The sequence below is a fragment of the Leguminivora glycinivorella genome, chromosome 2 (genome assembly GCF_023078275.1).
Source record: "Leguminivora glycinivorella isolate SPB_JAAS2020 chromosome 2, LegGlyc_1.1, whole genome shotgun sequence".
Classification (NCBI taxonomy): Eukaryota; Metazoa; Arthropoda; class Insecta; order Lepidoptera; family Tortricidae; genus Leguminivora; species Leguminivora glycinivorella.
This window is the reverse complement of record NC_062972.1, coordinates 15,344,068-15,356,761: the sequence shown is the minus strand read 5'-3', so window position 1 is coordinate 15,356,761 and position 12,694 is coordinate 15,344,068. Positions and strand designations below refer to the sequence as shown.

The window sequence follows — 12,694 nt, the reverse complement described above, 5'->3', positions numbered from 1 at the left end:
TATGTTTCGTGCATGGTATAAAATATTTTATTTTTAGTACAGTCAAGTTCTCTATTGTATTTCTTGTATTTCATATACAACTTTTACTGTTTAATCACTTTCATTTCAAATTTAATCAAGATTAGGATCAGAAATCTAGAAAAAATATTTAAACCATACTATTTTCCAGAGCCTACTTGTCCAACCGGCGAAAAATGGAACGAATGCTCAGCCCATTGTCAAGATACTTGTGAAAACTACCACTCGTCAAACAGGAGCTGCACTTACCAGTGTCAATCTGGATGCGTTTGTGAGACAGGCACCGTCAGAAGAAAGGACGGCAAATGTGTAAAACCAACAAAGTGTAGTAAGTGTACCTACTTTATTTCCATACCACGAGGAAAATAAAACGTCAATGAATGTGCAAGTTCAGGTATTTTAAATTTAATGTCACTTGCCATTTTATTATTATTAGTGCAGGGAATCACTGCACCTATCTGAAAAATCGACACGGAAAATGCACCCATAAGATGAGATATAAAAAATATGTACTGTATGTGCGTAGTCCTATTTCGTCGTTTTTACGTTCTTGGTACGTTCGTATTTGTCATAGTATATACTCGTAACTGTAATAGCCTGACAGATTCGTGTTTTTTCATGAAAGTACAATGGTGAAGGATTGTTGGCTTACAGCTGTAATTTGTGTGGTATAAATCCACTATACTTTCCAACTTTTTTTCTTTGAACACCGTATCCTCTTCATTTCCTCGCATGATCATTTCATTTCTAATAGCCGATCCGATCATCTGCCCCGTCGACGAGGAGTACGATCCGTGCTCCGCTCACTGCGAGCCCACCTTTTTTTTTAGTTAGGGGGGGATGCGTTCCGCATACCACTCGGGTGCGAGGGGGGACCCGAGCGGTTATGTGGGACTCCCGTAATTGGCTAATGAGGCCACGGTATACCCACTAAAAACCCCCCCACATGCCACCTCGCCGCTTTGTTGGCGGGGTTACCGGAACACTTGCGCTCACAACGGCGACCCCGCCGGCGGCAGCTGCCCACGTGCAGCTTCTCCGCGGATGCCCAACGGCCCTCCACAATGAGTGCGCCAGATGACAGGGCGCACGTTCCTCCTCAGCCGCTTATAAGTACAGTGAAGGACCCCCTCGAGTCCGCCACAAAGAGGCCATGGGCGCCAGAAGAGTTCCGGCGCCCGGCGGTGGAAATGGTCTTTGGTTCCACCGCTAACCAAGTCGGCCGCAAAGGATAGGGAGAACGGCGCACCGTAATACCGGCACTCCTCTTCCCTTGCGGCCCTACCAATGCCGCTACAGCGGAGCGGCCCCACCAAGGTCGCAGGGGGTAGAGAGAGTGGCGCACCGCTATACCATCACGCCTCTCCCCCTGCGATTCCACCTCGGCTACCGAGGGAGGGCACAGAGCGGCATCCTATACTGCCGGATCTTCCCTCCCACGGCAGTCCTCCCAGAAGCATCTCAAGTGGGCTTTACAAGCCCACTTGGAGCATCCTCCTCGGGCCAGCTCGCCCAGCAACAAGCCGGCCCTGGTTGCCTCTTCGCTTCACCGTGGGTGACCAAGCCACGGTTACTAAGCCCCTCCACCACGACAAGGTGAGCAACCTGCGGGGGGACTGCGAGCCCACCTGCGACAACCACGGGCCGGATCGCGCCTGCACCGCCATTTGTAAACCCGGATGTAAGTGCCATGAAGGACTCGTCAGACGAAAGGATGGCAAATGCGTCAAGTTGAAGGATTGCCGTAAGTTCTATCGTCAAGTACTTATTACAGGTGCATTTCTCGAGAATGTCCCTTTCCCCAGACACAAAAATCGCTTCCTGCAGACTTAGCACAAAACTGGCGCGAGAGTATGTCGCCGTGAGATAGACTACCCGTCTTTATCATCATCCTCCTTGCGTTATCCCGGCATTAGCCACGGCTCATGGGAGCTTGGGGTCCGCTTTGACAACTAATCCCAAGATTTGGCGTAGGCACTAGTTCTACGAAAGCGACTGCCATCTGTCCTTCCAACCCGAAGGGTAACTAGGCCTTATTGGAATTAGTCCGGTTTCCTCAGGATGTTTTCCTTCACCACCGAAAAGCGACTGGCAAGTGGCAAATATCAAATGACATTTCGCACAATATGTTCCGAAAAACTCATTGGTACATACTCATTTATTTATAATATTCTTACATATTACACGTCACAATTGATTTAGGTGCATAATTATTATATGGTATATTAAAATTAAAATTATCATATTAGTATTCGTAGTTTGATTTGTCGAAATATGGTAATACATTTTTAAATTACATTAAGGACCATTGAGCATTATATAATATTAGAATAAAATGGATACAATGTTTTGTGAATGTTAATTAAATAATTTAAAAGATGTAGAATTCATTCATGTCATAAAAAGCGTGGGCGATAAGCCATTTTTTTAACGCTCGTGTGAATTGGTTCGAAGATTCTATACAGGTACCTAATGTCTTTGGGAAGTTTGTTAAAAATCTTGGGACCTTGTACCTGCATAGTCTTGGAGGACTTAGTCAGACGACAACTGGGGAGGAGCAGGCGTTCTTTGCTTCCTAGACGGGTTCGTGTTAGCTTGCTTGTATTAAAATGCTTGCTTGTATTTGTACGAGCCGGGGTTCGAACCTGCGACCTCCGGATCGAAAGTCGCACGCTCTTACCACTAGGCTACCAGCGCTTCAGACTAGCCGTCTTTATGTCATCGTCTTTATGTCATTAAGTAATAAATTAATAAATTAAATTAATATTTTTATTAATACAATTAGAATAAGACGTGTGATCTATCTCGCGGCGACGAACTCCCGCGGAAATCATGTGTAACCCAGCCATCATGTGTACCAGCAGGTGCTGAGCCTCTTTAGAACTATTACAAGAGAAGTTTTCTCGTGGAATGCTCCTATATATCTCTATAGGAGAGTTTATCTAATCCAAAGGTGATCAGAATTTTAAGCTTGACCAGCTTCCAACCTCGCAAAAACTGGTCAAGAGGTAACGCTTTCTGCCACGGAACAGTAGAACACTCTTTGAGAAAGTATACAAAATAATCTTTGCTACCACCAAGAACCATTTGGTTGACGCGTCTGGTGACCAGAGGGCTGGCAGCTACTTTGGCCAGCGATTAAGTTTGGCCATTCAAAAAGGCAACGCTGCCAGCCTACTGGGCACCATTACCGCGGACGAAGACCTAGGGAGCATTTTTTATTTGTAAATATATTTTAAGTTAATTAGTTTTAAGTTGTACATAATGCTGTTGTACTGCATTTTGTTTTTATTAATTCTTATTAAAATTTAACCATTGTCAACATGAGATCTATCATAAACACCGTTCGAAATGGCCTCATTAAAATCTAAATTTTAAATTGTAAAATCTAAATTTTGCTCTTTTACAGCCCCACCAATTTGTAGGGAAAACGAAAAGTATATGAAGTGCGGCACTGCATGCCCGTTAACATGTGACAACTATAAAAACCCTCCAAAACACTGCACCCACCAGTGTATCGAGGATTGTTTCTGCAAAGATGGTTACGTCAGAAACCGATTTGGACGCTGCGTGAAACCAGTAGACTGTGGTATGTAAGAATAGGCTACTAGCCTCCTAGACAAATCAGCTTCTTTTTAAGAACTGTCAAAACGAATTGTAACGTCTTTGGATATGGAATTAATATGAAATCGAATTGAGTGACGTCACGGTCAACTCAGTTACTATATATATTTCTACCTGACTTATTAAATAGAAATTGGATTTAAACATAACTTCTAACCATGTTTTTTTTTAAAATGATATAAAGTTTTCTAAAAAACATTTTTCTTAAAGTATTTATCTGATGCTATATTTCGTGCATGGTATAAAATATTTTATTTTAAGTACAGTTAAGTTCCCTATTGTATTTTATTCCCTATTGTAGTATATTTCATATACAACTATTACTGTTTAATTACTTTCATTTCAAATTTAATCAAGATTAGGATCAGAAATCTAGAAAAAATATTTAAACCATATTATTTTCCAGAACATTCTTGTCCAACCGGCGAAAAATGGAACGAATGCTCAGCCCATTGTCAAGATACTTGTGAAAACTACCACTCGTCGAACAGGATCTGCACTCACCAGTGTCAATCTGGATGCGTTTGTGAGACAGGCACCGTTAGAAGAAAGGACGGCAAATGTGTAAAACCAACAGAGTGTAGTAAGTGTACTTTTTTCACATCACGAGAAATTTATGCCACTTTTATGCTAGATAAGTAGGCACCTACTTACCAAACCTTTATAACACATAATAAAAAAATGTCAACCAAAATATATCATAGGATCAGATCATGAATGTAAAAGTTGCTGTTAAATTCATACCTAAACTTTTCCTATCTCAAACTTAGATATACAATTTTAGTTTAAATATTATTACATATAAAACGGTATACTAGACCTCTATAGGCCTCTATTTATAGATAATATATTGCATAGTCCTTTTTATCTTTTTAGGGTTCCGTACCAAAAAGGTACAAACAGGAACTCTTATGGTGCGACTCTGTCCGTCTGTCTGTCCGTCTGTCACATTCCTAAATATCTCGAGAACTACTAATGCTATCAACTTGAAATTTGGAATAGTTATGAACATTGTAAACCTCTACAAATAGAAAGTATAATTTTTTTTTAATTTATGAATTTTAATTGTAGAAAATGGCCAAAATGAATGGGGGGCAAACTGTAAATTTCAAGTTACTAGATCAAGTGGGATATCGTTAAAAAGAGCGCAAATTGAACGTAAATAAACTATTTATTATATTTTTTTTGTTGTGGAAAAAAAAAGAATTTTGAAGGAAAATGTAAAAAAAAATACCGTTCCCCCCTTATCTCCGAAGTTTACCAACTAAAAATTATGAAAATTTTAGGAAACATTGGTTTTATGCTAAATATTACAGGAAAAATATAATCGTGTTTGTCTCTTGGAAACTTTTTTTTTAATTCACAAAAAACTTTTCATATTTTTACTTTCAAGTTACCCACCCTTGCGAATGTATATCGTACTTCAAATTAATACGAGATGTTACGTAAACCGTCTTCTTTCCAATAAAGTAAAAACTGTTTAAATCGGTTAACATTATAAAGAATTATCCCTGAAAAACCAACATAGTATACAGGTCGCGCAAATTAGTTAGCGAATTCACGAAGAGATGGCGCTATACACAATAATGCTCATTAGTACCTATACTTTTGTCTTCTAGTCAAGTCATTAGAGTTATATGAAAACATGAGATTATTTTAACTAGGTAGTTTGAAAGAAAGTTTGTACGGGACCCTCGGTGGGCGAGTCCGACTCGCACTTGGCCAGTTTTTTTTAAGGGGTTGATAATGTCATCCCCATTCTCTGCTACTCAGTATATCGGACCGTTTTGATTTTTTTGCTATTTTTATTTTAAAAGACGCTAGAGCCAATCAAAAATTTCTTAAAACGGCCTTTTTCAATATGACTCAAAAAAAGGTGTGATACTCATGATCGGGAACAATTAGCCAAAAAATCTAAACGGTCCGACACAGATTATTTCATTGTTATTCAAATTCTCAAATTTTGTTCCGTTTAAATAAGTTTTGAAGAAGGAAACAGTCGAGAGCGGAACCTCGATTTTAAAGATTTTTTCGCAATATCTTTTAACTGAGTTGTTCTTAATGGACATTTTTTTTTTATAAATCTAGTTAATAACACTAGTATATTTAACTAAAATTCCCAAATTGAAAGGGGGCCTCCTTTTGGTTTTAGTATTTTCGCTCCCGTAGCGTCTTAATATATTTTTAAATACAATTAGAATAAGACGTGTGATCTATCTCGCCGCGGCGAACTCCCGTGGAAATCATGTGTAACCCTGCTGGTAGTGCTGGTGCTGAGCCTTTTTAGAACTATTACAATAGAAGTTTTCTCGTGGAATGCCCCTATATATCTCTATAGGAAAGTTGATCACCTTTGGATTACCAAAGGTGATCAGAATTTTTAGCTAGATTAGCTTCCAACCTCACAAAAAATGGTCAAGAGGTAACGCTTTCTGCCACGGAACAGTAGAACACTCTTTGAGAAAATCTAGAAAATAATCTTTGCTACCACTAAATAAAGAGTAGGTATAATTTTCCGGTAACATAATCATTCCGTTTTGTTTACCTGTCATTACCAGGGATAATAAATACTGCATAGATGAATAAATCCGTTATGTATTTAAGAAAAAGTGATGAGTGCAACGCGCACTGCGAGCAGACTTGCGAGTTGCACGGGTCCAATATAACGTGCTTGCCCTATTGTACAGCTGGTTGCACGTGCAACAAGGGACTGGTACGGAGGAAGGACGGGTTATGTGTCGATTTGGAAGACTGCCGTGAGTGTCGCGCTTAATAGCATGTTTGCAATGTGTTGTCTTTCGTATTGCGTTATGTAAATACAGTTGATTCTTAATAAGGAAAAATCCTCGTCACCCAAATAATGTGTTCCTTTCATAGCCCAATAACTCCATAAACCAAAAAAAGTCATATTTTTTTTATAAATAACCTAGCTATATTTTGCCGTCTCAGAAATTTCTAAGTTCTATGATTTTAACGCATTCCCCGACGCAAAAATGGGGTGTTATAAGTTTGACGTGTCTGTCTGTCTGCTTGTGTGTCTGTTTGTGGAATCGTAGCTTCCGAACGGATGAACCGATTTAGATTTAATTTTTTTTATTAGAAAGCTGTTCTTAGCCACTTTTCATGAAAATTGATCCTTCTCTATGTCCGGTTTTTTTTTTAATTTTTGTGGTTAGGTTATTTTCTCTCTAAGGCCCACTTGCACCAATCACTTAACTCAGGGTTAGTGAGCTGTCATCTGTCAAATTCCATATAAAATGGTGGGTTTCCCACCACCATTTTCGTTGGTGCAAGTGGCCCTAAAAATGCGACCACACCACTGCTCACAAAATGCTGATTGCTGACATTACGCAATCGCAGTAATGCAGCGTAATAATTTGATTACACGTCTCGAGCAAAGCGTGTCTATTATATTATGTACTTAAATAGAGCTAAAGAAGTACACGCAGAACAAGTAAAAGAATAAACTTTATCGAATTATGAAATAAAACTATGGAAACGGATTAAATCGCGTATAATGAATTTACGATTCATCCCGACGTTTCGAACACTTTACAGCATTCGTGGTCAACGGGTGACTGAGGAAAAATTACAATGTGCAAAAGCTACCAACATATAAGAAATATTAACGAACCATGACCATAAAATAATATAGATATTTAAGGCAGGTTCACACACTATTAATAAATGAATGAATTGTAAATATATATGTATATTGTGTATTGTAAGTATATATATATGTATTATACGCGATTTAATCCGTTTCCTCCTGTGTGGTGACGGGTTAAGAATTTCACCACCCCCTTTCTTCCCGTGGGTGTCGTAGAAGGCGACTATGGGATATGGGTTAAATTGTGGCGTAGGCGAGAGGCTGGCAACCTGTCACTGCAATGCCACAGTTTGGTTTTCTTTTAACCCCTTATTTGCCAAGAGTGGCCCTGAAACTTAAGTAGTTTCATGTGCTCTGCCTACCCCTTTATGGGATACAGGCGTGATTGTATGTATGTTGATTGTATGTATACGCGATTTAATCCGTTTCCATAGTTTTATTTCATGAGTAACTACCTCGGTAACCGAAGACAACTTTATCGAATAATATAATAATTATATTGTACAGATGGACAATGTCCTTCGAACGAAGTATACGATCCATGCAGTAACCCACCGTGTCCACCGGGAAAATCGTGTGCCCAAGTTTGTATACCTGCCTGCAGGTGTAAAGACGGACTAGTGAGAGATAAGCATGGAAAATGTGTCAGTAAGTATTCACCGAGTCACCGACAAACCATCTAAACAAAGAGATAACCCAAAAAAACATACACAATTAAATAACTATGTACTTTTTTTAATAATACTACTCCATAGTATCCATACTAATATTATAAACGGGAAAGTGTGTGTGTCTGTTTGTTTGTCCGTCTTTCACGGCAAAACGGAGCGACGAATTCACGTGATTTTTAGGTGAAGATAGTTGAAGGGATGGAGAGTGACTTAGGCTACTTTTTGTCTTTTCTAACGCGAGCGAAGCCGCAGCTCGCAGGCAAAAGCTTCAATAAATGAAAATGAAAATGAAAAATAAGCAAATAATATTAATAAAAAACTATAAACTAAAAGCAACACTCTTAGCTAATCATCGGTAGACATTATATCCTTGTGATAAGGATTACAAATGTACAGCTAACAGTGTTGTCGATGGTACTTTGTAAATTTCAATAGCCAAAAGTTGCCACGATAATCAGTACAATACATAATATGTAGTAGGTATGGTTTTATTTGCAATATATTGCAAATTAAACCTCAATTTAGAAATCGGACAAAAACTCAATTAAAAACCTATTTTATATTTTGAAAAGTTGCTTTGTAGATATTAATTGCCAATTATTATTTCTGCAAGCTGGACTTAAAATAGTGGTAATAATGAGAAAGTTGAATAACATTCTTGTAAATTGATATCACCTATACTGATTTGCCAATATGAAAAGTACCATAACGCAGACAAAATGCTACTTTTTTATACTACGTCGGTGGCAAACAAGCGTACGGTTCGCCAGATGGAAAGCGGTCACCGTAATCTGTACGCTTGCATCTCAAGGAGTGTCACATGCCGCACATGCGCGTTGCATACCCATTAGAAACGTGTACACTCTTCTAAAAATAAGCCAATAATTCATTTTTAGATCCTCATTGCCCAGTCAATGAACGATGGGTGGACTGCGTGATAGCTCTTTGTATTGCCCTAACGTGCGATGAGCTCGGCTTCCCTATCGCCTGCCCGGGCATTATTGGTCCGTGCGACGGCGGCTGCGTATGCGCTGAAAACTACGTAAGAGATAGAAACGGCGTCTGCATTCCGAAGCAAAATTGCCGTAAGTATTTTTTTAACCTCCTGACCCTTTAGCAAAACTTGGCTCTCTGTCCATACTTGAACTTGCTTGATGTATGGACTCACGCGCGACAAGGCAAGTTGTGCTAGAGGGTCTGATAATCATACCTAGAAGGTGCAGCGGGGCAAAACTCGACTGGGGGGCCAAATAGAGTGTCCACCGGTTATATATGGTAGACGTGTTCAGTGGATACATGTAGGGAAAAATGGATTAGTTACAATGTATGGGAAAAACTGAATCAGTTACAACTGCCCCCCAGTCGAGATTTGTCCCGCTGTACCTCATACCTAAAAGGTAAGTGCGACCTGGCAAAAAAATGTAGAAAAAATTAAAAAGTGGCAACATCGTAGTGCCGTTTTCTTACACTCCTACTATTCTAAATTTCTACTCTTTTCGCCTAGCTATAAGTTTCGTAAACTTAGACTCGATAAGATGTTAAATCACGATCAATCCGCCTAGATTTACCTATAGTTGATCGATCTCTATATAAGTGACTTCCTTAAATACCTAGAAGTCACGATTTTATGGCATGTTCCATTTATTCACGATTCAAGTTATAGTGATAATCTATCTCTAAATAAGTGTTACTTTCCATATATATGAATACTTAGATCCTTTCATTTGTAACTGTAGTTCAAATAAACACCCAATGAAGTCGTGACTCACGTTACTTTTACGTGGATTCACCCATCATATTTCTGACATTGCAGCAAGTTGCAACAATGACTTCAACGCTACATCTGGATGCGGTATTCACTGCGGAAGGCAATGTACTGACTACAAGAACCCTCCTCCCTGTAACAGTCCAATGCCTTGCAATTTCAATGGATGTGACTGCAAAAAAGGATATGTATATGACATAGTTACTGGTCGATGCCTTGCTCCATGCGATTGTCGTAAGTTATCCATATAGGTAGTATAAGATATTCGTACTAGTGACGGTTTTAATTATTAATCAAATAAATATAGAATCATTACTACAATTCATGGGGTCATTTATTGTAAACTTTATAAATAGAAACTGAAATAGATATCATACACGAGAAAAAAACGACTTGGCCCACTGGTGGCCGAGCCGGGAATCGAACCCGGGAGCTTAAGCGGCTATCGTCCTGACCACTAGACCACCTGCCCGCCGTGGTACGCGACGAAAATTCTCTAAAGTATGTTATCTTTGATATGGCTAGGCTCCTTTAACCAACTCTAAGGGCGAGCAATGTGTGCTTGTACCTCTTACCTATACGAATCCTTTACAGGATTGCGGTATAACGAGAGAATAAACATTTTTTTTAATAGACTTTTTATTGCAGCGGTTCTTTGCAATGGCGACTTATACGCGGAAAGAGTGAAGTGTCCAAATCCGTGTCCAGCCACTTGCGCCAACCCAACTCATGCCATTTGTTCAAGACTGTGTCTCAGAGAAGGTTGTCAATGTAGGCCTGGCTATGTTCTGAATCCTGATGGAAAATGTGTGTCGCCCGAAAATTGTCCAGGTAAATAACTAGCATGTTGCTTTTTAATTAGAAAAAAATCTTACAATCATTAAATTTACTGTCGACCACATGAAACGTATACTGTAAAAACTTTGAAAATTGTGTTATAAAATTATAAATAATAACCCCCTTATTCATAAACGTATTACACTTTAGTTTTTATCAAGCCGATAAAGTTCGTTTGTCCCTTTCCAACGTATTAGTGTGACAGAAAGAGACAAACGAACTTTATCGGCTTGATAACTTTAGTAAACGTTTATGAATAAGGGGGTAAGACTATTCTGATTTAGGTACATGTCAGTCAATATGGTAGCCCACGACTCCTTTGGCAAAACGTATAATTCTACGTACTGTTTACAAATCTTCTTGTTTTAGATAACATTGGATGTAACGGAGATCCTAATGCCCAAATAAGTAGTTGTGTCTCTCTATGTGAACCAAAATGTGGAGTGAATCCTGTATTTTGCCCTGCAAGTTGCCACCTGGGTTGCAGGTGTAAAACTGGATTTATACTTTCCCAGTCCGGTGGTAAATGCATAAAACCTGAAAACTGTGGTAAGGAAAAACATGTACATATGTTAATTATTTTCAATTCATATTTATGGCCAGAAAATTATCTGACTGAGAAATAAAAGGCAATATTAAACAGCTTAGCAAAATGATTTTCGAATGAAGATCCATTAGTAATGTGCAAAATTCACAATTTAAATATGTTGTATGTTCTCAGTCAACGCTACTACGTCCACTACAACTACAACGGAAGCGCCGTGTAAAACAAGGCCACCACGCGAAACGAATTCAAGTAAGTATGATCAAACCAGACTTACTCCCTTCTTCACAAACGTTTAATTACTAAAGTTGACACACCGATAAAAAGGCAATGTACTTATACTGACTACCAGAACCCCCCTCCATGTAACCGCCAATACTTTGATTTCAATAGATTTCATCATCCTCCTTGCGTTATTCCGGCCTTATTTGCCACAGCTCATGGAAGCCTGGGGTCCGCTTTGATAACGAATCCCAAGATTTGGCGCAGGCACTAATTTTGTGAAAGCGACTGCCATCTGACCTTCCAACCCGAAGGGGAACTAGGCCTTATTTGGATTAGGTTTCCTCACGATGTTTTCCTTCACGGAAAAGCGACTGGCAAATATCAAATGATATTTCGCACAATAAGTTCCGAAAAACTCATTAGTACGAGCCCGGGTTCTAACCCGCGACCTCCGGATTGAAAATCGCACGCTCTTACCGCTAGGCACCCAGCGTTTGCGATTTCAATGGATGTGCCTGTAAAAATAGGTTACTTACTGGTCCATATACATAATTCTATATAGGTACATAATTCTGACGGTTTTTAATCCCCGACGCAAAAACAACGGGGTGTTATAAGCTAAAGTCTACAACCAACGCATCATTCGATTCAATTTTGTAATCAAAAAAATTAAAACATTTCCTTTCTTGCAGCTGAATTAATCCTTTGCCCTAATAATGAAATCTGGATTGACTGCAAAGCTGGTTATTGTAAGCCGCAATACTGTCGGGATTTAGGCAGACTACTGACTTGTCCGAAAGTGTGCCACCCCTGCCCGGGAGGCTGTATTTGTAGGAAAGGACTACTCAGGAATGACGATGGAGTTTGCATTCCAGAAAAAGAATGTCGTAAGTAATGCATGTTTAAAGCATGGCACTCTTTGTTCTACTTCTATTAAGAAACTAAATTAGAAAGATACTGGTTTAGGATTGTCCAGCAGATAGTACATAAATATCTAGATAATGAATAGAATAGAATACAATACAATATTTTTTATTTAACATCAGTTTGGACAAATATAACAGCGATAACTATATATGGTTGACTGGTAGAGAATGCCGTTTGGCATTAAGTCCGCCATTTGTACATTTTTGTATATTTTGTGCAATAAAGTTTAAATAAATAAATAAATACAACACAATCTAGATGTTAAATTGGGAGCCCACTCAGCATATTGCCACGGCATACCGAAGCGCTGATTTTCAGTGGGTCCCGGACTTAATAATCTAAGCAAAGAACTAAACTAAAATAAGTGACAGCACAAACATCAAACAGATGCGGAATACCGCCACTGTACAAGTAAATTGACAGCAGACATAAGACGTAATATTAACTTAATAACATAAAATGTATGATAAAAA

At 39.0% G+C, this 12,694-nt stretch overlaps 1 protein-coding gene across 7 annotated transcripts in view; it reads left to right on the top strand.

Annotated features, from left to right (window-relative positions):
* LOC125239923 (zonadhesin-like) overlaps nt 1-12,694 on the top strand; it is a 75,519-nt gene that overhangs the window by 14,104 nt on the left and 48,721 nt on the right. For all 7 annotated transcript variants that reach the window (XM_048147734.1, XM_048147720.1, XM_048147727.1 and 4 more), the window contains exons 15-24: nt 170-346; nt 3,428-3,607; nt 4,049-4,225; nt 7,760-7,900; nt 8,820-9,008; nt 9,737-9,922; nt 10,337-10,519; nt 10,895-11,074; nt 11,247-11,321; nt 11,987-12,181. In XM_048147734.1, the coding sequence (XP_048003691.1) occupies nt 170-346; nt 3,428-3,607; nt 4,049-4,225; nt 7,760-7,900; nt 8,820-9,008; nt 9,737-9,922; nt 10,337-10,519; nt 10,895-11,074; nt 11,247-11,321; nt 11,987-12,181 (1,683 nt within the window). The remainder of the gene's footprint in view (nt 1-169; nt 347-3,427; nt 3,608-4,048; nt 4,226-7,759; nt 7,901-8,819; nt 9,009-9,736; nt 9,923-10,336; nt 10,520-10,894; nt 11,075-11,246; nt 11,322-11,986; nt 12,182-12,694) is intronic.